At 55.6% G+C, this 25777-nt stretch overlaps 1 protein-coding gene across 1 annotated transcript in view; it reads right to left on the bottom strand.

The window, feature by feature from the left end:
- Nucleotides 1–18559: 18559 nt before the first annotated feature.
- The window catches only part of LOC132334464 (protocadherin gamma-A5-like), a 78220-nt gene continuing 71002 nt past the window's right edge, over nucleotides 18560–25777 (bottom strand). Inside the window, exons 5-6 of the mRNA XM_059860537.1 lie at nucleotides 25555–25643; nucleotides 18560–20967 (exon numbers count right to left, since the gene is read on the bottom strand). Coding sequence (XP_059716520.1) covers nucleotides 20741–20967; nucleotides 25555–25643 — 316 coding nt within the window. The 3' untranslated portion in view covers nucleotides 18560–20740. The remainder of the gene's footprint in view (nucleotides 20968–25554; nucleotides 25644–25777) is intronic.

Here is a 25777-nt window from a genome sequence, read left to right as displayed (position 1 = left end):
CGTACCGGCCCTCAGTGGCCCCAGAGGCTCTCCGGTACCGGCCCTCAGTGGCCCCAGAGCCGGTTCCCGTACCGGCCCCTCACGGCCCCGTGCCCGCGCTGCGGATCCGGGGTGCCGGCAGGTGGCAGCCTGGGCAGGCGGCACGGGCAGCCTCTCGCAGATGTTTAATGGGATTTCAGAGCTCCGGGATCCATCGGGAGCTGTTGTCACGGAAACGCCGATCTGCGAGAGCCCGGGCGCTCGGCCTTAACCCCCTCGCTGCCGGGGAGGATGCGCCGGAGGGGAGCGCTCCGTGCCCGAGGCTCCCAAGCCCCGCCTGGCTCTGTAGGGTCAGCTGTTTCCTTTAGGATTGGGGTTCCAATTGCCTTTTAAACCTGCCTCGGTGCTGTTGCATCCCCGGTGCCCCAGGAGGGATGTCCCGTCTCCTGCCTGCGTGTCCTGCTCCTCACCTCTTCAAGTTTGGGAGGTTCCCACACAAAAAGCTGGACCAGTAGGTGAGGTTGGGTGCCCATCTCCCGTCTTGGGGGGGAAATATCCTACTAATGCCTGCTCCCAGCACATCCCACCCCTCTCGGGGTCTGGGGCTGGACGGGAGAGGGCACCCGAGCTGCGCTGCCACTGGGGTGGTGGCCTTGCATGTGTCACCCCCGCACGTGGCTCCCCCCGGGGGGACAGCCCAGCCCGGCGGTGGGGAGGACGAGCAGCTGCGGCCGGGGCTAATCTGCTTAGGCTGAGCAGCAGCACGGGAGTGAAAGGGAGATTAGAGGGCAGGGGGGCTCGGGCAGCCCGGGATACTCATTGGAGAGGCACGGGAGACAACTGGGGCAGGCACAGAGGGAGAAGAACCCGAGGGAGATGAGAGGAGCAGCCAGAGAGACCTCAGAGGGCAGCAAAGAACAGCTGGGGGCTCAGGGGAAGGGAAAGGCTTTAGGAACATGCCCAAAAATCCTTGTGGAGCATCCCCCACCTCCTTCTCCCAAGGAGGAAGGTGTTGCCAGGCAGTCTGGGCCCCAATCCATTCCCTCCATTCCAGAGGGGGGAGCTGATTGCATTTCCATCCCCCATCACACTCAGGGGCATGAAAACATTCCCTAAAGCATATTCAGAATAGAAACCCACTGGACTTTACCCTCTCCCTAAAGGACATGGGATATTTGCGGTCCTTTCCTAGGGTAGGAACCAGATGCCATTTTCTGGAGCAGAGCAGGCTCTGTGAGGGATTCCAGGGGCTGGAATTCCCTGTTCCTGCCAGGCTGCTCTCCCAGGTCTAGTGTTCTCCTTGCCCATAGCTATTGGGGCACAGCGATGGATGTTCCATGGGGAGTTCTGCCATCTGGAAGAGGTTTTACAGTGATTTCTGTGGGCCAGAGAGAAGTTTCATAAGAGGATCCACGTTTACCCATGAAAGAATTTCCTACCGAGGTCACTGACACAGAAACCAAGAAAAACAGAAGGATAAATAAGAGAAACCTGCAACTGCCTGTTCCAATGAGCACTTTGTCTCCTAACCAATGAGTAAAGTGTAAACTGATGAGGTTTGTAAGAATGTATAAAAAGCATGCATGCCAGAATAAAAAGAGGGTTTGAAGCCTTCTGAAAATGGAGACTGTTGCTTTGCATTGTCCCCATCTCTACAAGGACACTGCTGGGGCAGGGGAGCGTGGCAGGGCAGGAGGTGCTCACTGAGCTGTGTCTCTGCTGTGCTCCTTCCACAGGGAGCTCCAGGGCTGGCAGGGTTGGAAAAAAGCAGTACCTGCTCTTCTTTGTAGTGTTTGTTCCATCCTCTCAGCTGTCAAGGAAACCATGGCATGGGCCACATACCCAGCTGGGGTTGCTGTGGTTGCTGACGTGTTCTGGCCTTTTAATCCAGATCCAAAATAGCTTCTCCACCCCTCCATTTGTGCTGGCTGACAGAGCACCTTCCTCAGTGCCATTGTCTGTTCTCCTGCCCGGGAGTGAGGCCCAGAATGCCAAAGTATTTCTTAGAATCATAAAATCACTGAATAGTTTGGATTGAAAGGGACATTTAAAGGTCATCTGGTTTCAGCCCCAACCACCTTCCGCCAGGGTAGAAGAGTGGGGAGGAAGATCCCTCAACCAGGCATTTGCAAAAAGAAAACCAGAGCAGAGAGGTAGAAGTGGGGATGCTACAACTTTTCTATTTCTCACACAGGAGGAGGAGAAAGGTCAGGAGAAGCGTGAAAGAAATCTCCAAAGTTTCCACAGCCTAGGCTGGCAGTGGGATTTTTGCTCATCTTTTACACACAGAAAAGAGCAGGGCTTTAAAGTAACATTGAGGGGCTGGGGCATGTCCAGAGAAGGGAACAGAGCTGGGAAGGGGCTGGAGCACCAGGAGAGGCTGAGGGAGCTGGGAAGGGGCTCAGCCTGGAGAAAAGGAGGCTCAGGGGGTACCTTGTGGCTCTGCACAGCTCCTGCCAGGAGGGGACAGCCGGGGGGGTCGGGCTGTGCTCCAGGGAACAGGGACAGGAGGAGAGGGAACGGCCTCAGGCTGGGCCAGGGCAGGCTCAGGGTGGATTTTGGGAAAATTTCTTCACTGAAAGGGTTGTCAAGCCCTGGAACAGACTGCCCAGGGCAGTGGTGGAGTCACCATCCCTGGAAGTGTCCAAAGGCCACATGGATGTGGCACTGGGGACACAGCTCAGTGGTGACCACAGCAGTGGTTGGACTCGATGACCTCAGAGGCTTTTCCAACCTAAACAATTCTGGGATTGTAATGGACTCTTCTGCCTTTTGGCCTCAGTGGGTCCAGGGTTAATCTGTTCTTAGCCCAGCCTTGCTGAGCCAGCAGCCAGCAGCAGCTTGGCCCCTGCCATGCCCCGGTGCTGTGACACTCGGGGTGTCCCTGTACCCCCTCCCTGATGGCATCAGCTGTAGGCAGAGCACCGTGTGTGTGCTCAAATGCCACCTCAGCTGGTGGTGACAGTGTTCCCTGTGTCCCACTGACACCTCCCTGAGCTCTTTCACCCCTGCAGCTCTTTCCCAGAGGATCACTGTGTGCTCAGACCACAGGAATCTCTTCCACTGCAATCAAAACCCTGAGGGGACACTGATCACTGTCACAGCCATTGCAGATCCTGCTTCCCTTGGGGGGGAGGATTTCCCCTTCCACAGCTGCAACAACAAGGGGCCCTGCCCACTGTCTGGAGGGTGCAGGGGACACAAGGGCTCCACTCAGGGGGGTAGGAGCCAGGGCAGGGAGTCCCAGGCCCATGAGCCTGAACTCTGCCTGTCCCCATGGGATTTTCTTCTCCTGACCCTTGGGTTTTCCCTTTTCTGCTCTTTTCAGAAGGTGATTTCAGGGCAGGGTGGCATCTGTGTGGTCCTGTCGTGGCTGGTGAGCTGCTAAACCCCAGCAGCTGCTCAGTGACCAAACACCTGCCAAGGGGAAGTGATGAATGAATTCCTTATTTCGCTTTGTTTGCAGGCTCAGCTCCTGCCTTATCTATTAAATCACCTTTATCTCAACCCTCACCCTTCCAGCTCTGCCCCCATCCCGCTGTGGGGACTGAGGGAGAGCTGTGTGGGGCAGAGCTGCCAGGCCTGTGCTGGGTCTGGCATCGCTCTGGGTGGGATCCCTGCTGGAGCTGGTGCTTCCCTGAGCCCTCCTCCCCATGAGCCCCCTGTCTGATGCTCTGTGCAGCTCTCCCAGTGAGGTTCTCCTTCAGCTGTCAGGACATTTCTCCATGCCCTGTCACGGTGCCGAGGGAGGCAGGAGGAGCTCAGCGTGGGAGCTGTGGCAGCTCTGATCCCCATTCCCACCCTGCCCAGGCAGCTGAGCCCATTCAGCCTCCTGCAGCTCCATCCCCAGACTGGGGAGGAAGGGGAAAAGCTGTGGGGCTGCTGCTTGAAGGAGCTGTTGTGGGGGAGTGAGGTCAGGGAGAGGGAGAAGCTGCAGCACCTTTGAGGGAGGCGTGAGGACCAGGGCAGGGTGTGGCAATGTACCTGAACAGCTCAGGCTGCAGTGAGCACCAGCCATGCCCCTTGTAACTGCTCTTATCAGAGTCTTCTCAGGCCCCTCTGGAATCCATCAAGGTTACTAAGACATAAATTGTGCTAAAATAAGAAAAAGCTGAGAAACTGAATTCCAAGACCACAAGAACTGGATAATGGGGAGCAGTGAAGCACCTGGACTGTGACCAGTAAGAGCCTGAAACGAGAAATGTGGGACTGCAGGCAGCTCTCAAAAATGTGTTTATTGTATACAAGTGCTGTTTATTGTACAGAAGATGTTACAGCAGCCTCAGGTCGTGGGTGACAGCCAGGCCTACAGCTGTCAGCTCCAGCTATGAGCAAGCCTGAAGCCCCTTTAGTTCTGGTTACAAAGGTTGTTGTTTTTTTTTTTTTTTTTGCTAAGCATCTTAATACATAACAACCAATCAACACCTTACTGTTACCTACAGCCTATCACAACTACCATCATTACTACATTATGGTTCATTACTATCCAATCACATGAGTTAGTATGTTTCAGTTTAAGATTAAAGTTGTTTTTCAGTTTTCTTGCAGTGGAAAATTCTTAGGCCTTTTTTTCACTTGCCACATGGCCTGTCTGTTTGCCTGTGGTATCTTTCTGCTTTTCCTAAGATCTATTTCTGCTTGGTAAGAACATCTTTTCGTCTGTGGTTAACATATCCTTTGCTCTAACTCATAAAACTCCTTCCAACTCAACCTTTACTTTCTTAGTTGTCCAGTAAGACTGGCTCAGCAATTGTCAATTTACACATCTGTTGTTCTTCTATATCAAAACTTGCTTCCACCTTTATTCTGCTCTCAGGTTCTGCATTCAGAGAGCTTTCTGCCAAGCACACATAGCTGTGAAACTTTCTTGTCAAACTTTCATCCTTCCCAACAGTGACCAATCCTATATTCTGAGGTGCATGCAGAACAGGGAGACAAGACAAAGGCACCAGTAAGAAATGTGTGATCAGCATGTGCAGAGAGTTAGAATGTATAGATAAGTGCATAATATAAACAATAAACAGCTTCTGATCAATCCTACTGGTCAGTGGTCCAGGAGTCCTGAATCTCCCACAGCAGGGCCATCACAAGAAGGCTCAGTGGGCTGGGCTGGCTCAGTGCTTGTGCTGCCCCCAGAGCTGCACCTGCAAAGTTCAGAGCTGCTCTGTGGTTTCAGTGATTCAACCAGTGTCCTTCTCTGTCACCTCGATGTCACAGCTCTGCCATCTGCTCCCAGCACACCGGGAAGTGAAGGCAGAAAATCAATCCCAAATCCATCACTGCCAGCCCAGGGGGAGCAGGGGCTGAGCCAGGCTGGATGTGGGGGCACTCTGATTTCTCAGACCACGCACTGGTGCAGAGATCAGACACGTTAGCCCTTTTCCCAGTGCCCAGCCCCTTCCCTGCTGTGGGTGGTGATGTTCCTCTCTAACCCCAGATGGAGCCAGGGGAGCAGGGCAGGTTGCAGCTTTGCCAGTGACAAAACCACACTGGCACAAAAATCTGTGTGTTGTAGGTAGAGGCAGAAATTTCTGGGTCTTCCTGAAATGTTTTGTCAGTCCTGTCCAAAGCCACTGCAGCCTCAGAGCAGATCTGCTGGGGATAAAAACCAGCATCTTTGGGCAGGGGTTCCAGCCCAGCAATCCTTTGGCCAAGCCATAAACACTCATTGCCCAAAATGCTATTAACGCTCAGTAACTCTGGGGTTTTCCTGTCCTGCTGCTGATGGCAGGCTGATAAAGCCCACCTGAATTTCCAAAGGGGTCTCTTGAAGCTGAGTTCCTGTGGGAGGAGAGGGGAGGTTCCTACATGGCTTCAGCCAGGTATTGAACTGGCTAAAAGGCAGGAAACAAATCACAGCAGGCAGGCTGGCAGTAGCAGGAATATTTCTGACAATGTTCCAGTAGGGAACAAACAGAAGGCTGTGAAGGGATGCAGAGGGACCTCACCTGGATGTTTGGTGGCTCAGAGGGCCACAACAATGCTGTGGGGGCTGGGAGTGCTGGGGAAGGGAAGGGTCCAGGGAGATTTTAGAGACCCTGACAGTGCCTGAAGGGGCTCCAGGGGAGCTGGACTGGGACTGGGGACAAGGGATGGAGAGACAGGACACAGGGAATGGCTTCCACTGCCAGAGGGCAGGGATGGATGGAAAGGAATTGTTCCCTGGCAGGGTGGGCAGGCCCTGGCACAGGGTGCCCAGGGCAGCTTGGGCTGCCCCTGGATCCCTGGCAGTGCCCAAGGCCAGGCTGGACAGGGCTTGGAGCAGCCTGGGATGGTGGGAGGTGTCCCTGCCATGGCAGGGGTGCAATGGGATGGGCCTTAAGGCCCCTTCCAGCCCAAACTATTCCAGGACTCTGTGTGACTTTTCATAAAAACAGAGATTGTTAAGGTCCCTTTCAACATTCTGTGATTTTATGATCTCAGAAGGATTTTCCTGCCCTGGCTGCTATTCCCATCTACCTACATGAACAGAGGGATGCTCCAAGCCAACAATTTCCAGTTGGAGCAAAACATGGATGTGTGAGGTGTCCATATCATGTCTGCAGTAGTTAAAACCTCAAAGCCCCCTCTGAGATCAAGAAATCCCTGGGAAAGGAAGGAGAGGAATGAAAAGCAACCACACCAGTGGCTTTTTTCCCCCCCTCCTTTGTTTTAATTTAGCTGTGCTGCCTGCAGCTCTGGCTCTGCTGCCTGAGGAGGGACCTCATGAGCCAGATCAGGCGCAGAGGGAGGCAGCAAATGGAGTGGGATAGCCCTGGAGCTGCTTAATTCAGGAAAGGGGCATGGAGGAGGCATATGAAATGATAAACCGGAGGTGTTTGTGTCCCCATTGTAAGGAAGAGCTGAATGAAGCTGGGAGGGGCAGCTTTAAATGCCAAGCTGTCACTTCCCAGCCCTCCCCTGCACAGGATGTCGCAGATCCTTACGGTTTGTCCGGGTTAAAAAAAGCAATGGGATATATTTATGGAATAAAAAGGTGGGAGGATGTGAGAAATTTCACTGTTTGAGAAAGATGAGAGCGTCGGTGGGGGCGTGAGGGAGCTGCAGGGAGCTGCAGGGAGCGGAGGGAAGGGAGGAGGGAAGGAGGGAACGAGGGAAGGAGCAGTCTGCCGGGTTCATGCTGTGGTGGGAAGGGGGTTAGCCGGGGGGAGAGACGGGCTGTGGGAAGAGGATGGCTCTGCCCGGAGGAGCAAGAAGCTGTCGCTGAAATGTCGGGCTCAGGAGAGGGACTGGGAGCGTGGGAGAGCAAGGGCCGGGGGGAGCAGGGGCTGCCGGCTCAGAGCGGCGTTTGCAGGGCAGGAGGACAAGCGGTGCATTGAGAGCAGGCTCCGGCTTCCTTTCAGCCCCGTCCAGCTCTGCCCAGCCCAGCTGGCAGCTGGGGGGACACCCGCACCCCCCTTCCTGCAGCCCCAGGGGCTCAGGCACAAAGCCTGGCAGCTCTGAATGCTCCCTGTGTTGTCTGCGCTCACCGAATGCTCCAGCCCGGCTGCTGCCGGAGCCCAGGGGCTGTGACCCAGCAGCAGCACCCACACAGAGCCCAGATAACACCCACGGCTAGGGGGGACAGCTGGGAAGGGGGAGGGATGGGAGATGTCCAGGTTTGAGGGCTGGGGGTCCCCTCCCAGGCAGGCTCCGTGTGTGACAGCCCCGCTCTGCACAGCTCAGTCCTGCCTGAGCCCCGCCATGCACACCCCACGGGTTCGTGTTTTAGGGCTGAGCACAGACCCAGAGGTGGCATCTCCTGCCCACTGTGCCACAGTTCCATCTTCCTCTGTTTGCAGAGGAGGAAATGCACCAAGGAGGAACGAGAGGAATTGTCAGGGATGCTCCAGTGCTGCCTTGTGCAGCCTGGCCTAGAACAGAGACCAGACAGAGCTAAAGAATAAAGCAGGGATTTATTAGCAGGCCCCAATGGATCCACCTTGGGCAGCACAAGAGCCCAGCCAGGGCTGCACCCAAGATGAACCAAAATGGGCACAAAATGCACGAGCACTCACAAGGCCTCTCACTTTGATCAGTTCTGCTCCATTTGCATCTTGGAGTTCATTGTCCAATTCCAGCTCCAGCCCAGGCAGTCCCATCTTTCTTTTTTTTTCTCTCTTCAATCCACATTTTTTGTGCTCTTGGGCCTGAGATTTGGATCATTTGTCCTTGGTGCCCAGCTGGAGCAGGAATTGTTTTGTCTCCCTGCTCTGTGCACAGAGCTCACCATCCCATAATGTGAAGCCCAGACCCACACACTAAAGCAGCACAGAACCTGAAAAATATAAAAGCTAAACCTGAGGCATCCCCAGGGCGTGGAGATGGTGAGAGAGGGGTGCTCAGTTTGTGATTATTTAGCAGTCTCCAAAAGGATTTTAAATCCTTCAGCTTCCTCCTGCCCAGTCTCACGTGCCTGCCTTTGGAAGAGGAGATCCCTCAGGAGCTGGGGGGGACAGCACGGGAAGATTTTCAGCCCTGGAAGAGTTAAATCCTCCCGCCTGCAGCGCCTGGGCAGTAACAGCCGCTGCTATCCTTGAGCAGGTCCCCTCCCTTCTGCCTCCTCCTCCCGATGGTAAAAATTCCTCTCCCGGGGCACCGCGGGCAGGAGCGGCGGTGCCGGTGCCGGTGCCAGCCCCGCGGCCGGGCCGGTGCCACTCTCACCCCGTGCCCTCGGCCACCCGGCTGGCACCGGCAGCTGCTCTAATTCGGGGTTCCTGCCGCGGGTGTGGCGTCATGAGCTGGATGAGCTCAGGCTTTGAGCTGCAAAGGCTTCTTAAGGGGAGAAACCCCTGTCTGGCTCCGGTTATTGGGGCACCGGGGCTGGGCTTAGCGGGATAAGGCCGGGCAGCGGAGCGGGGGCGCCGGGGCCTCTGATCCTCTGCTGGCACAGCCCGGGAGAGCCTGGGACAAAAATCTCCATCACAGCGCCCGCCTGAACCGGGGAGGCACGGGGGATGGGCAGGGGATGTACAGGGAATGCACAGGATGAACAGGGGATGCACGGGGGGCACAGAAAATGCATGGGATGCATGGGGGATGCACAAGGAATGCGTGGGAGGCACAGGGAATTAATAGGGTGCACAGGGAACACAGGATGCACAGGGAATGCACGGGAGGCACAGAAAATGCATGGGATGCACAGGGGATGCACGAGAGGCACAGGGAATTAACAGGGTGCACAGGGAATGCATGGGATGCACAGGAGATGCAGGGGATGCACGGGAGGCCCGGCCTGCTGCGGAGGTTGTGTCTGGAGCTCTGCAATCCCATTTGGGTCACAGTGCTGCCCATCAAGAGCTCTGGGGTTCTCTGGCATTGGGGTGTGTCCTGGTTTCGGGCGAATTTGGGAGAGAACCTCCAAAGGGGTTCCTCTGGAAAGCAGATTCAAGCAGCCTCCCCCAAACCGGTTCAGGAAAATACTTCCTTGGAGAAAAGTGGAAAAAAACCCTGTTTGTTTAACAGGCAAAGCATTCACCAGCAGAAAAAAAATGAACAAAATAAACAATAAAACCTCTTGCCACTCCAAAAGAGATGACAAATTCAGAAAGTTTATTTTTGTGGGTTGCAGCTTGGCTCACTCAGTCTCTTACCAGTCTCTTACCAGTCTCTTATCAGTCCCTCTGGGCCAGGCCCGGCCTGGTGGGCCACAGGTGGAGCTGCCGGTGCTCTTCTGGATGTTTATCAGTTTCTCTGGGTCTGGATTGAAGGCACTTGAGACAGCAGTTCATGTTCAGACTCAAGTGTTTATTATTTTTATCAGTAAAACTGTCTCACTGCTGTGAGTTCTGCAGCCCTTCATCAGAAGGCACAAAATGGCCAACAACCTCTTGTTCCAAGGTCTTTCAAGACTAAACTGTCCAATTAAGAACTGACACCTGGATTATTTCCCCTTTTAACCCAATAACTGATCCCACAGAGCCCACAATGGGGACTTTTCTGCCCAATTACAAAAGGCACCCAAACGCATGGACAAGGAGGAAGAAGAAGGTGAAGAAGAAGCCCAGGATGACACCCTGTGCCCTCCATCTTGCTTCCATCCACAACATACTAAAAATCCCAAAACCTCAATGTCTCACCCAGTGACACACCTACACTGCTCTCTATAATCTATTGCACACTTTTTTGGATTCCAGTCTATCTTAAAGTCTGGGAAACTTTCTCCATGAATGAGGGGCAAGGTCAGTGCTGCCCTGGGGGTCAGGGCACCCCAGAGCAGACAGAGATATATTCCTGTGCTCTGGGTTTGCACAGGTGTTCAGTCCAGAGCAGGTTTAAACAGTTTCAAGAAAAATAAAAACCACAGTCCAGGGAAATCCTCTGCCCCAGCTAAAATTAACTAAAAGCAAAGGAGAGCTCTGTCCTGCTGTCTGTCCATCCACAGACAGCACAGACCAGGAGCAGGAATGTGGAGGAGGGAGTGCAGTGTCTGATAGCAAACTGAGCTTCTTCTCTCCCTGCTTTGCTCTCAGACCAGCCTTAAAGGTGCAAAACATATTTCTGGGCTAAACAGACCAATGGGGATAGGAGCATCATAAATTCAGCCCAGGACAGGTGAGACAGGGGATACCTGAGCCCTGAACGTGGGGCACCTGGGGCACTGACCCCAGGGACAATGTCTGGACTCCCCCGTGTCCCCAGGACGGGTGGCCCCTGGGGAAGGTCTGTGCCAGAGCTGGCCTGGCTGAGCTCTCCCCATTTTTAACATCACCTTGTTTTCAGAGCCAGCAAAGCCAGTGAGGTGACAAGAAATGGAGCATCCCTGAGCCCAGCAGCTGCCCCAGCTGGACACTGATCCTGGAAAAAGGCAGAAAGCTGTTGGACCCAAACGAGCCTTCAGTAAGTAAAATAAAGTTTCATTCTGGTGTAGCTAAGGCTGACAGACCAAGAAAACCTTATAATATACTGTAATTAGGAAATAGTTAACTTCTGATTATAATGGCATAAATTATGACATCTATATTATTTTAACCCTTCACATGAGACTAAAAGCAGAATAACAGTTTCAAAAATGCCTCTAAGTTGCTCCATCTCTAAGTCAAAAAAGATCTTAATCCAGCAGTCCCTCTGCCTTCCCAGCACCTGGGCTGTGAGAGGGCTCCTTGTGGGGCCAAGAGCTGTGCCACCCTCCTGTCAGGGTGCCAGTGCTGGCCAGGGCAGCCAGGAGCTGCCAAATGCCCTGGAAAGCTTCAAAATGAGAGAGGAATTGGGGCATGTGAGCTGAATCCAGGCCAGCCTGGAGCCCTGCCTGGGAGTTTGCATTTCCCTGCACCAGCTCCCTTTTCTCCATGGCTTTGCAGCTAGCTGTGGGATCTGAGAGCACGGTGTTATCATGACAGCTTTTCTGTACAAAAAATGGAGAAATAAACATGATTTTTGGTACAAAAATGTGATTTTTGTCTAACTTTGCTGGTGCAGAGCTGAAGCCAGAGCCCTGTGGCACTGAGCTGCAGGGAGCTCATCCAAGCTGGAGGGGGCAGCTGAGGAGCTGGAGCAGCATCGCAGCTGCGGTGAGGGCAGTGCCACCACATCCCCAGAGAAGGCTGGAAATCCTCTTCCCTGCCCCACACCTCCACCTTGGCACACCAGGTGTGGTGTCTCAGAGCCCAGACACAGGCTCTGGGGGATGGAGGTGTCCCCCCTGCCCAAATGTCCCCAGGGCTGAAGGCCAGGTGGGTGGGAAGTGGGGAGGACAGGAGCCACCCTCCCTGTGCAGCCACTTGTCACAATGTCCCCCCAGGGACAAAGCAGCAGCAGAGCCCTGGTCACTCCACTGGAGCCTGTTTGTCCTTGAGGGTGTGCACACCTGTGTGACAGCTCTGTGACAGCAGTGTCCCTCCTGGTGACCCCCAGAGGGTCCCCCTGCCCTTGCAGTGACATGAGGAGCCTCAGCCCAGCCACCAGCTGAGTTTAGAGGTCAAAGCAGCCAGAACTGGGCCAGGCTGCAGCTCCCTGCTGCTCTGCTGGGATCAAGGACACCTTCTCCCAGATGGCCACTTTGGCAGGACAAATGCTCATCCACGTGGCCCTGGCTTGGTGGCACAGGGGGTTTGTCCTTGGGACTGAGCCCAGGGCAGCACAGGGACACCCCAGCCCGGGCTGTGTCCTGCCCTGGGGCCCAGGGCTCCCTGCAGCAGCTGCTTTGCTGCCCAAGCCCTGCTGGCACCTCCTGGTGGGTGCTCCAAGGGCTGCCCAGTCCCTCCTTGTGGCCAACCCTGTTGGAGCTCTGGATGCTGAGAATTTTAGACTTTCTGTGCTGAGAGACTCTGTCCCCAAGAGAACACTGCATTTGACCCGAGGCCGTGGAGAAGGGTTCCAAAATTGATTAACAGCACCGGGATTGTGGGAGTGGAGTTTGACTAAAAGTGTGTAATATCACAAGGTAGAAAACCAGCCCAACCCCAACCCCTCCCACCCAGGCAGGGCTCCTTGACCCCCTGCCTGAGGTGGGGAGCAGCCCTGTCCCCCCTCCCCGCCACCAGCGTGGCCACCTGATGGTGGCCAAGAAGAAGAAGTAGAAAGGATGGACACGCCCAGATTCCTCCATCCTGGGACCTCGAGCCTCCATCCTAAAACCCTAAAAAATCTATTTTTCACCCTGTGACAAACTATTATTCTACTTAAACTCTCTTGACTTGTAATTCTTCATATAAGGTTGGTGATTTTTCCATGGATGAAGATCAAAGGCACAGGGGTCTTGGGCTCTGTGCCAAAGTCTCTGAGCCCCCTGGGCAGGGGCTCGAGCCCTCCAGGGCAGTCAGAGGAATTTCCTGGGTGTCCCAGAGTGTCCCTGCCTGTTCCCCAGCCCCCTTTGCCACCTCCCTGCTGCAGAGGTGTGGGGTGGAGCCAGACGACAGCACTGGCTCCACCAGGCTTTCAGGAGCAAGTCCCCACAGGCATGGACACACAGGGACTGCTGGGATGATTTAAAATCCAGGGCAGAGACCTGATTATTGCCCTAGTTTGCATCAAATCTCAGTTTGGGTTTTTTTAGCAGCCTTTTGATGAGCTTGTCAATGACAAGTTGCTAATTGAGGAGTGGGAGGCCCACAGTGTCCTGTGAAAATGGGGGAGAAAAAAAGCCAGGATAAAAAAAAAGCTGTTTAAACCTGGCACTGGGCCTGACTGCTGGAACCAGGAGGATGGAGGGGAGCCAGGTTGGGGTGGCCTCAGAGAGACCACGGGGGTGCTGCTGCTCACTCAGGGGGTGGGGAGACCCCAAATCTCTGCAGGGGCTGGGAGAGCTTCAGCAGGGACACTGCCCATCTACCCAGGCTGCTGCAGCAGGGGGAGGACTCTGGTCTCTCACAACATCAGCCCCCTCCAGCACCCGGTAGAGCTCCAGGCTCCACATCTTTTTATTCCACATCCCCTCAATATATTCATTGACTTATAAATTCCCTACACGTACTGCTGGGCTAACAAACACACTTTAAAGCTAAAACACGAGGTAAAAAAGGAGGGGGGAGAGATGAAAAAATACTGGTTTTAAATATTTTTGAAGTTATTAATGGTAAAAAACACATTTTCTTCTTGCACCCTGTGGATTATCTCTGTGGGGGCAGTGGGGTTGTCTGGGCCCTCCCTGGCACCCAGGAGCCCCTTCCCCATTCCCCTCTGTCCCTGCACAAAGCAGCTTTGTCTCCCTCTTCCTGTCCCTCTGCTCCTCCTGGCCGCTGTCCCTCCCTGGCATCCATCCCATCTCACCCTGCAACACAAGGACCCTCCTCCTCCTCCTCCTCCTCCCTTTATCTGGGGGGGGTCCCAGCCCCCCACTGTCCCTGGCAGCTCTCAGGGTGATGGGGAGGATGGCAGCGTCCCCACCCCCAGCCCTGGCAGCACCCACACGCTGGGCCAGGGGTGCAGGTGGCACTGAGCGAGGGTGGGCACTGCTCCCCAAAGCCCCCTGCAGCTGGGGTGCCTTGGGGGGGCTCTTTTCCTCCTGCAGCCCTTGGCTTAAGTGGCTGCTCTCCCTCCCCTGTGGCAGCTAGGTTGGAGTTCACCAGGAGGGCTCCTGTCAAATCCCAAATCCCAAATCCAGCCCCATGGGGTCCCAGGATGTGTCTCTGCTTCCCAGCCCAAAACTGGCAGTGCCTCCCAAAGCTTGGCCAGCAGGATGTGCTGGGCTCTGTGTCACCCACCTCCCTGTCCCCGCGGGAGGAGCACACCCCAGCACAGCTGGATCTGCTCCCTTTCCTGCTGCCAGAGACCCCAGGAAAGCTTGGGGTGGTTTGGCTCAGCATTGCTGCCCCTTCATGGGGAGAGGGGCCCAAAACCCCCTGCCCAAACTGGGCCTGGCTGCTTTTGTCATGTGCCAAAGGGAGAAGGGGCAGGCAGGCAGCCCTGGGCACGGGCAGCCCCTGCACCTTGCCAGAGGAGCATTTGGGCTTTTCTTGGCCTTTTTTGGGGTGGAGTTTTGCAAAGCTCTGCCTTTGCCCCAGCTCCCTGTGGTTAATGGGGGCTGCAGGAATGCCTGGGGGAATTCACACGGCCTGGTGCTTCCAGGGATGGTCTGTGGAGCCAGCCCTGGGCTCCGGGGGAGCAGAGGGATGTTCCTGCCTGCAGGGGCAGCAGCAGACCCTGGGACCAGGCACAAGGGCTGGCTCTGCCACCAGCAGCTCGGTGACAGTGACCCTGGCAAGTGCCACGCACAGCCCTGCAGGGGCCACAGCGAGTTCCAGCAGGGAGTGGGGAGGCTCGGGAGAGGGGACACACCCAGGGGCATCCCCTTGGAGCTGAGCCCTGCCATCCGCTCTGTGTCCCAACAGCAGTGCCCAGAATCCTTGTCTGGTCTGCCCTCATCCCTCCTGGCACTGCCTCCCTGCCCTCCCCTCTGCCAGCCCCATGACCTCAGGCTCTGGCTGCTTCCCTGGGACTGATCTCCTCGGGCAGCCGGCCACCAGCACGGCTGGGACAAGGGCTCTGTCCCACAGGGAGGACAGACAGACAGAGTGTTCTCCCAGCAGCCCATGGAGAGGCCACCAGGTCACACAGGCTGCAAAAGGGCAAAATCCCACCGCATGCAATTTTCTCCGGAGAGGGGCTGAGGGCTGCTCCGGCCCCTCCACGTGATGGACGAGCCTTTGGCAGCCCCGAGTCCCAGAGGGGGCGGCCAAGGGCCAGCAGGGCCCTCCCCCCGCCCTCTCCTTCCCCGCGGTCACAAGGCTTCAGTCAGCAAAAGGAAAATTTCATTCCATTTACGCACGCTTTATTATTGTTATAAATAATAATAAATCCCAGCGGCAGGAAGTGGATTTAGGGAGCAGGAAGGGATGTGGAGGATGGTGAAACACCTCTCGCTTCCCCCCCGGGGGGGATGTGAGGTGTGAGAGGAGCCAGCTGTGTCAGGGGAAATAAAAGCCCAGGGGATGCTGTGGGGGGCTGGGGGGACTTTCCCACCACATCCCCTGCTATGGATATCCCCTCTCCTCACCTGGCCTTTTGCACCCACTGCCCCCGTAGATCCCTTCTGGATATTTTTATCCCAAATACTCGGATTTCCAAGTGCTTTTGGATGGCATTGCCTGCCCTCCCTTCCGAGGTGTTTATGGGAGGAGAAGCCCCTGCTGCCACCAGCTCCAGGGGTGTCTTCTGCTCTGAGCAGGCTCCAGCTCCCCGTGTCTGTGTCACACCCAGGGTGATCTCCCCAGTGCCTTTGGGGACCCCAAAGGAAGGGGTGAGAGAAAGCTGCATGAAAACTCAGCTTTTTTGGTGATTTCCACCCCCCTGCTTTACTGGGTGAAGTCATGACTGGAGGAGCTGCTGATGGGACTCAGGCCATGACCACAACCTGATGGAGATTCCAGCTCCCCACCCAGCCCTCCCTGGGGCCCAGTGACAGGTCAGCTCAACTCAGATCCAATGGAAAGCTGGCTTGGCTCAATTATTTCCTTTTTTTTAAATTTTTTATTTTCTGTTGTGTTTCAGTTTCAAGGTCAGTCGGAAAAAAAAAACCACAAAACAAAAAAAAAAAAAAAAAACAAAACTGCTGCAAACAAGGGCTCCACCAGTTGGTGACATGGGACCAGCACTACCTGTGGCATCTGGATGCTCCAGCTCTGTCAGGAGCAGGGAGAGAGTGGGAAACAATCCCCAGAGGGTGACAAAGGGGTCTCCACCACTGTGTGACCTGTTCCTGTACCACGGAGAGCTTCCAGCCCTGCTGCCTGCGGGGTGTGGAGGTTCCCTGGCCCCACACCAGGGCTGTACCTGGGACAATGGCAGGGAGGGGAGGGAGAGTGCTGAGCTAATCCCAGTGGTGGGGAAAGGAGATGGAGGAGAGGGAGAAGCAGCAGCAGGAGGGCAGGAAGGAAGGTGAAGGTGAGGTGCCTCCACCACGGTGGAGGAAGATCTGAGCCCCTCCTGGCTGTTGAAGGATGCTCAGAGCAGCCCAGCATGGAAACCCTGACCCAGGCACAGGACCCAGCTGGAACTGGCTGGGCACCTCAGAGTGTGCTGGTGAACCCCCCTGGTCTGAGGGGACACAGCCACTGCCCCCCACAGCCAGCAGTGGGCACAGAGGCTGGGACCCCCTGCCCTACCCCAGCAGAGCCCCTCGGTCCCCAGCATGGCTGCAGTGAAACACCTCCAGCATCCAGGAGCTCCTTCCCCAGGCCAAGTCGCCGTTCCCGGGAGCAATGCCACCATCCCCGCCATGCCCGAGCAATGCCACCACCCCCGCCATGTCCCGAGCGCCTCCGGGGGCTCTGTCCTGCCTCTCTCTTTGTGTCCCTTTTGTCAGGGCTGTGACTCCGGCTCTGTTCCTGTTGCCTCCCCCGTGTCACCTCCCGAGCTCGGGAATTCCCCCAGCTCGCCACACTGCGCTGAGCACGTTCCCGCTCCCGCCTGTCCTCGGTAATTAGCGCGGCTGACCGAGTTTCCTTCATCAGTGCTAATTGGCCAGGTCTGTGTTCGCGGCTTCCCCTCCCTGGCTCTCGCCGTGCCCTGCGGTAATTTCAGCGAGAGAAGTGAAATGGAGCTCGAGGTGCCCCCTCTCAGCGCGCACATCCTGACACCGACACCCGCAGCTGGGACACGGGGACACCGCGGGGCTCAGGGCACCGGGGAGGCTCCTCGAGCCAAACCCAGCCCTGGAGCTCTGCAAATCTTTGCTCCCTGCCAGTGGTGGCTGTCACCCGCCCGGGGACGCACTCGTTTGACCATCCCTGGTTCCTTCACCGCCAGCCCTCGGCACTCAGCTCCAGCACCCGGTGGCATCACCAGCCAAGCGGGCAGTGATGCCCGGTGCCCTGGGATGAAGCCACCCAGCTAGGACAGGTGCTGGGGACAGCCCGTGGGTGGCACCTGGAAGTGCTCAGCCCTGCTCCCCATTAGCTGCGGGTCATGGGATTGATCCTGGAGCTGTCCCTGGTGCAGCTCAGGTGACCCAGCACGGGAGGGACAGCAGCTCGGGCTGGGGGCACAGGACACGGTGTCACAGGGGCCCCAGAGCAGCAAATCCCTGCCCTGGCACTGCCCTGACCCCCGTGGCCTCCCCTGTGGTCTGGGACCGCCTGTCCCAAAGGAGGACACCCCTCACATGGGTGGGGGTGTGTGTGTGACCAGAGCTGTCCCCGTGGGCACAGGGGAGGCAGGAGAGCTGGGTCTGTGGGGTGCAAGGGGATTTGGGGAGAGGGATGTCCCTCTGCGAGGTGCATGGGGATTCTCAGGGGTCTGTGCAGCTGGAGGGGGGGTTGGTGTCTCTGTGGGGCACTGGGGGATCTGGGGAGTGTCTGTCAGTCTGCAAGGGGGGCTCAGGGGGGGCTCGCTGTGTGCAAGGGCAGAACTGGGGGGTATGGGGGGCAGAGTGTGGAGGGCACAGAGCTGCAGCTGGACAGAAACACCGGGTGGGGACGGGGGTGGGGACTGTGCCCTGCACACCTGGAGCCTCCTGTGCTCTGCTAACAGGAGGGACCAGCCCCAACCCCCAATCCCGGGCTCTGTCTGTCTGTCTGTCTGTCTCCCGGGACTGCTCTGCCCCCGCCTCCTCCATCCTCCCCCTCACATCTGGCCAGCAGCAGCTTATTTTTTCCTCCAGGGTTGCGACATCCTGAGCCACGGGATGTTTTTCCTGAGCCTGTGTTGGACCCGCAGGGGGAGGGTGGGAGGATTGTCTTGGCCAGGGAGCTCTGGTGACAATATCTGAATGCCCTCCCACCCACTGTCCCCAAGTGCAGAGAGGGGAGATCAGGAAAGCAAATCAGACCAGGGCTGGAGAAAGGAGAGTGGATTCCTGCGGGTGATGGGGAAGGGTGGTAGAATCCCAGCTGGGTCTGGTTCTCCAGATCCTCCAGGACTGGGCAACAGCAGCCAGATCCCTGCAGTGATGGAGAGGGGCAGCTGGAGCCTCTTGGGGCTGCAGCTTCCAAGCCCATCATGTCCTCAGTCATGATCCACAGCCAAGTCACCCTCCTCTCAAAGGCGTGGTGACCACAGGATGGGGGTGCCACCAGAGCAGGCCTGGGGGCACAAGACTTGGGGTGCCCCTAGAGCATCCCCACTGCTGGAGGCAGGCAGGGGCTGAACCACCCCCTGTCAGCAGCACCGGGATGGCCAGACCCCACCTGTGCCTCCTTTTTCCCACCAGAATAAACACCATTCGTTCAGAAGAAACCATTTTATTATTTTTTTTCCCAAAGAAAAAAAGCAATATAAATATTAGAGTATAAAACTTGCGTGTAACACATCGACATTGGTCTATATGGGTATAAGAAGGATATAAGCATATATATAATATATAAGTATAATTCAATATTAGACACATTGAAAGGGCAAACGTGTTTCATTTCACGCACACTCGGAGCACAGACCACATGGAAAGAAGATACAGAGAAAATTGAAAATACTGATGTCCACAAGTTAGTTACTGCAATTAAAAATAACACGCCACTAAATACACGACACTCACTACGCTACCTCAGATTGCAGATTAAAAAGAAAATATAAAGACTACGATTCAGCTACAGCATTTCTAGGGGAGGGGGGGGGCAGGTGGCAGCTGCAGGGGACAGGGTGGGAACAGCTCCCAGCGCAGCCAGTGCCAGAGGTGGCTGGATCTGGATGAAACACAGAGGATGCTCCTGCTGCCCTGGTTTGGGGAGGGGGCAGGGGTGGGGAGAGCCTGGCTGAAAGGGCTGGATCTGCTCGGGTGGGTGAGTTACGTGTTAGTGATTAAAAAAGGAAAAAAACAACACAAACCCCCCTGGGAAACTTGGTGTGGCCCCTTCCAAGCCACCCCACAGCTCCTCTCCTGGCTCTGGCTGCACACAGTCCCCATCTGCCTCTCCCGGGGGCTCAGAGCTGCTTTGCTATGGGAAGCTGGCCTGGTGCTTTGGTGATGGGCACATGGAGAAACCCTAATCCTCATCCTTCCATTCTCCCTGCAGGGTACGAAGCCCAAAGCCAGCGGGAGCATCACCTCCTCCTCCGGGCTGGCCCCGCACGGTCCCGTGTGCCACTCCCCCCATTTTGCAGCGTCACCCCCTGCTCTTGGGTCCCTTGTCTGGATGTGGTCCCCAAACGCCACCAAAACAACCATCACTTACTCAGCCACCAACTCTGCACCAAAGCCATGCACCGGCAGCTCCGCGGGTCCCGCCCCTCGAGCGAGACCCCGGGAACCGCCCAGCCACCCCAAAGAACCTTTGGGGCCCGAACTAGAAGCAATATTGAGTTTCCCCACCCCGCCTGAGCCATCCCACCCCCTCCCACCCCTTCCCCAGGGCAGCCTGGGCGGCTGCCGGCGCGTTCACACCACGTGGGCATGCGAGGACTGTGCGGGTCCGTGGAGCTACGGCGCTAGTGCAGGTGTGAGGAGAGGGACGTGCATGCAGACACCGTGTGCAGACAGTGAGGCGTCGTCCCCGTGTCCCCTGGGCAGGGACCTGGCCAGGCCTGGCCGCGGGGGAGCGAGGCTCTCTTAGCCTTAATTCCATAAGAACATCGACTGTACATATAAATATTTACTGCAAAGAAGGTTTGAGATGTGTCTGCTCTTCGGAGACCCCTAGAACCGCCGGGGCAGCTGCCGCGCACCTCGGCATGCTCCTCATGGAATTCCCTGACTCTCACACAGCTGGAGGGCTTTTTCCTTATCATATTTCAGGCCATTAGTGGTTACACTTAAAAAAAAAAAAATTTAAAAATGCTTAGGATGCAGCTTTGCCATATTCCCTTTGACTCATGCAATATAAACACTTTTTTTTTTTTTTTTCCAGATGACAGGTAAGCAGGAACTGAAGCACTCCCTACCAACTTCCAGATTCCAAAATCCATCGCTATCATTGACTGGGGGTGAATTTTACGAATGGAAAATTTAACAGCAAAGAACTGGAGCGTGGGCTCTAAGCTAAGAACTTCTTTCTCCTTTCCAAAAAATAGCTGAAGGGCTATAAATTAAAAGATCCACATTAAAATTATTTACACTGGGCAAAGCCGAGCACAAGCCTTGTGCCTTTCTTGGACTACCTGGGAGCAAACTGGATCCAAAGACATGGCAAAAGACCTTCCGCCCTTGCATATTCTAATACCCGAGGGATCGTATAAAACATTATTCACAGGGCACTTGTTTGTGTTGGGATAGGTTCCAGATTGGTTTTCATCATGAGACCTGAGAGCAGCGAGCCCCTGCTCTCAGCTCTGATGATGACGAGATACATTCGCAGCATTTCCTACTTTTTGCACCACAAAAAAATTCACATTCGTCCTCCGGCCTGGGCTGTGGTTTTGGGGGAGTGCTGGAGCCGGCTGCCCTGTAGCTCTAAGGTCTCCTTTTACTTCTTCACTACTTTTTCTCCTTCTTCCCGGATTTCTTCTTGTTGCCTCCGGCGGGGGCGGCGTTCTTGGCGTCGCGCTTGCCGGCGGCGTTGGTGAGGGTGGCGTTGCTGCCCGGGATGTACACGTTCTGCCGGTAGTCGGGGACGTGCTGCAGGGTGAACTGCGGGCCGTAGCGGGCGCTCAGCCCCATCGTGCCATTGCCGCCGCCCAGGGTCGAGTTACTGTCAGCAGCTTCTGTGGGGAACGCCGGGCAAGGGGGGGAAGAGAAGGGCAGGATGTTAAAGTCAGCTGGAGACCCCCACCCCAAACCCCAGCAACCCCACAGGGTGTCAAACCCAATCCAACATCACCCTTCAGCTCCCCACGGGACAGCCTGGCACAGAAACTGCCCATCGCAAAGATATTGTGCAGTCACACCATTAGCGATGCATTAAAGGAAATCCGATATTTATTTATTTTTCCGCCGCATTTAAAACCCTGCCCGCGGTATTTTTCTGCAGCCAGGTTTATTCAGGGAGCAGGACACGGGAGAGGAGAAAGAGAACCCCTCCCCTGCAATACCACAAAATGGCTCTAGGAAGCCGAGCACGAAGGAAATCAATGCCAGAGCGTGTCTGATGGTCCAGAGCTGGGAGCAGGGGGAGGGGAGGGCAAATTCATTCCTGTCGCTATGCAAAGCTCCAGCACGGAGCGAGCGGTGGGGAGGGGCACAGGGCCCCCCGGGATGCTGGGGCTCTGCTGCATGCTGGAGACCAGATGGAGACAGGGGGATGCACGGGGGCAGGGGGGGAACGAGCACGGGGAGATGGCAGGGCTGAGTGATGCTGTTGCCATGAGCTGCTGCACGTTCTGCTCCAGTGCAGCTGCCGGTGCGCGGCTCAGGGTGGGATCCTCCTGAAATGGTTTGCTGAAATTCAGCCTTTGTCTGAGAGACTGTGGCTCCCATCTCAGCCTTTGACTGCCTCATGCTCATGGCTGGGGCCAGGCTCTCCTGAAGGGTGGGGACACCCAGCCAGGGCACCCAGAGGGCCCAAGGCAGAGCCCAGGGGTGCTGCTCCCTCCTTCCAGAGGCAGAGAGATTGTGGGAACAAAGAAAAACAACGAGCAGAGGTGGTGGGCTGGTCCCCTCGTGTTTCTCCTCACTCCAGACCAGCTCTGTGCAGCCTCTGTGCTGCCTCTGCTTTCCCCTGAGCAGATGGAGGTGGCTAAGCCAGCCAGAAAGCTGGACAAAAAGCTGGAGCACATCCCACCATCCTCTGAAATATGGCTGTGTACACATTCCCTTTGCAGGGGTCGGAAGGATGAAGCAACTGCAGTTGGAGAAGTTGCAGCTGCTCTGTTGGAGCGGGCAGGGAAGAAAAACAGCGAGGCTGAAAACAGGAGTGACATTGTGCACTGGGGCAGGGCTGTGGGGTGCACACAGGGAAATAAATGCCTTTCACTTCCTGCTCTGGAAGCATTCCCCAAAGGAGAATTCCTCCACAGTCCCCATGAAATGGGTTCCAGACCCAACAGGGCTTGCAGGACCTCGTGCTGGGGAGACGTGTGTGTAATTAGTGATATTTATTACCAATCCCCACTCTCCTGAGCAGCAGAACATTTCATTAGCAACCAACTCGAGCCCACACCCTTGGAGGTGTTAGAAATGACCCTCATGGGATGGGATGACTGGAGATGTGCAGGGACCACAGGTGGACTTCTGTGAAGAGGTTTTACAGTGACTTCTGTGAGCCAGAGAGAAGTTTGATAAGAGGACCCACGTTTACCCCTGAAAGAATTTTCTACCAAGGTCGTTGACACAGAAACCAAGAAAGAAAGAAGGAGAAATAAGAGAAACCTGCAACTGCCTGTTCCAATGAGCACTTTGTCTCCCGAGACCAATGAGTAAACTTAGGAGTTTTGTGAGAATGTACAAAAAGCATGCATGCTATAAAAAAAAAGTTTTGAAGCCTTCTGAAAATGGTGTTGCTTTGTATTGTCTCCATCTCAACTCTGACAGAATACAGCCTCCAGCCACAAGAGAATTGTTTTTTCTGGGCTGTCCCAGCTGCAGCCAGCCCAGTGAGAGGCTGGGTGCACTCGGGCACCTTCTCCTCCCTGGGTGTTGCTGCCCTGTGTCCCTCTGGGGCCACCCCAGGGCTCTGAGCAGTGAAGGGCTGGGGGTGCCAGCACCACCCAAGCCCCATGAATTAATTTGCAGTCTCAGCACAGCTTCCAGCAGGGACAAAAAGGGACAAAAAGGCACTGGTGAAGTTCCCAGCCTGCCATCGGGCCCGGGTAAGGGCAACTGGCTGTTTCTAGGTAACACTGACATTAAGGCTGAAAAGAAGAGAGAACAGGAACAATAGAGGGTTATAAATGGGCACCGAGGTGCTCCTGCCAAGCAAAGCACTTGAGCACTTGTTGCTGGAAAGGTCATGCTCAGCCTCTACCAGCAGCCTGTCATTATCTCAAACTGTCCTGAGGAGGAAAAGGAGAATTTGGGCTCTGGCAAAAATAACCGGGAGTGGCTCCATCGCCCCCGGGGCAGAGGGGAGGCGGGGCAGCCCCAGAGCAGGTGCTGCTGCAGCTGCTGGGGGGGCTTTCAGGGGACCCAATATAGCGTGTCTGTCCCTGCCTGGGGGCACAAGGACCTCCCCTTTCTGTCTGCTCTCCCACCATCCCACGGCACCTCTCTAAATTCTCCCTGGAGCCAGAGTATTTTAAGGACAGGATGTCTGTCCTTGAGAGTCTGGGGTGCTGGAGCATCTGTGCTCCTTGGGCTGGCCCTGCAGCTGCCTCTGCCCATCCAGATCCCTCCAAACACTGGTTTTTCATGTTGCTCCCAGCTGCGAGGCAGGAAGATCCAGAGCAAGGATGGCTGGGAAGGGAGACAAAACCCTACAGCAAGGTCACAGCCCTGGGGGGAAAATCAGGTCCCCAGATACTCTGTGATGGTAATTTAACCATTGGGGAAGGGATTTAATCCTCAAAGGACTGGATGGTGCGGGCTTGGCCTGGCATGGCCGGCACTGCCTCCTGCTGAAGCCAAGGAAAACCCCTGGGCCAGGCTAAGGATGCATCCAAGGCATCGCTGTGACCCCCCTGTCACCCCGGAGCTCAGACTGAGCTCAGTGGGTGACAGTGAAACGTAAGGATTATTTAAATGGCCAGGAAATCACACCCAGGGATGGGCAGCACAAAGCTCAATGGGCAATTAGCGCTGCCCCTAATCAAACTATTGGCTTCAAGGGAGAGCAGAAAGGGGGACAGAGAGCAAGGGTGACCCGAAAAGGCTGTGCTGGAGGGAAGAACTGCTGCTGGGTCCCCATCCACACGTGCAGCACAGAAAGGACCGAACGGGATGGAGAAGGGACAGCCATTATCTGCAGGAGGGATTTGATTTACATCAGCCCCGGGGCGGACCCGAGCCGAGGGAGAGGCTGGGACTGTGGATTGGGGAGATTTGCTGCAACAGAGCCCGGGGCTCCACGAAAGTCGGTGCTTAACCTGGAAGGGACCCGCTTAGCTCTGATCCTGGGGATTGCTGGAGCGGCAGCCAGAAAAACAGCTTTATTTACCAGCGAGGAAACCCGATCTGGAGACACTGGGCGATGATAACCACATGCAACCCCCAGGGCTGTTTTTCCATGGTGGTTTTTCAGAGCAAAGACACATTTTCACATTGTTTCTTTCTCTTGAGTGTAAACAACTCCCTTGCCCCAGACCTTGTCCCCCTCCCCAGCCACGGCAGCTGTCTCCTGGTGTCTGCAGAGCACCAAAACTCAGCTGCAGCAGCTTTCCAAGAAAGCAACACCAAAGCCATTCCTCCTCCCTCAGATTCCTTCCCTCCCAACAGCTCAAAGGAAACATCCTAAGTATTTTGCACAGGGTTTTATGGCTGTGTTTCTATTTTTAAATCAAGGGGGGGAAAGACTTGAAGGTATTTATAAATAAAGGCTGTATGAAAACCAGGCTCTTTATCCATAGTGCTGCACAGAATGGTAATTGTCCTTGTTTTACACAAAGCCACGGAGACTGTGGCTGCGTGGGAACATCCCTCCCTGCCCAAGGCTTCTGCACAGCCATAAACCAGAACAAACCAACCCAAAACGACCCCAAACCACCCTCCTGTGAATACAACTGCAAGGAGGCAGCAGCAGCCAGGGGAGGAAACCTTGGTGAGCCCATGGCTCAGCAGAGGGGCTCGGGGAGCTCCTCTGCACACCAGATTTGTTGGGAATACTGAGTCAGGCATTCCCTGTTTCCCTTGGTCCAGCCTCCAGCCACACACAACTTCCAGCCTTCCTTCCTCCTCACCTCACAGCAAGTTTAATTTACTGTGACTTTCTGGAACCAAGTAGTTCATAAAACATCATCTCCAGACTGGCTCTCCCATGTAACACAACCACAGAACAGCCAGGCGGTGTTGCTTCAGTACAAAGCAAAGAGTTTGGGTGGAAGAAGTGTCCCTGTGTACAGGAACCAGGTATCTCCTCTGCCTGGATCCCTCCTGACCCCTCTCTCTGCAGGGACAGCAGGGCTTTTCCCCCTGGATCCCTCCTGACCCCTCTCTGTGCAGGGACATCAGTCATTTTCCCCCTGGATCCCTCCTGACCCCTCTCTCTGCAGGGACATCAGTCATTTTCCCCCTGGATCCCTCCTGTCCCCTCTCTCTGCAGGGACATCAGGGCTTTTCCACCAGCTCTGGGATCTGTTGCAGCAGAACCTTTGCAGCCCAACCCAGATAAATCAATCCCAGAGCATCTTCTCTCTCAGCATGACCCCGAGGTGCCCCCCAGAGCAGGAGTCAGGGTTTTCCCAGGAGGGATGGACACCAACCATTGGCTGAAGCCAGGATCATGGCTTGGAGCATCTCTGTGTCAAACTGGTTGTTGGGCCAGGCTCCAGCTTCCTCTCCATTCTGGGAGCTGTGGGAAAAGAAAACAAACAGCAAGTTACTCCAGTTCAGTCAGGGGGAGTGGGCTGGATCAGTGCATGCTTTAAATCCTCCCATAAGTAGCACTCCGGGGCCAAGACCCTTTCAGAGTGTCCATCCCTCACC

The sequence above is a fragment of the Haemorhous mexicanus genome, chromosome 15 (genome assembly GCF_027477595.1).
Source record: "Haemorhous mexicanus isolate bHaeMex1 chromosome 15, bHaeMex1.pri, whole genome shotgun sequence".
Classification (NCBI taxonomy): domain Eukaryota; kingdom Metazoa; phylum Chordata; class Aves; order Passeriformes; family Fringillidae; genus Haemorhous; species Haemorhous mexicanus.
Note: the sequence above shows the minus strand (reverse complement) of the source record. Positions and strands in the feature narration are given on the sequence as shown.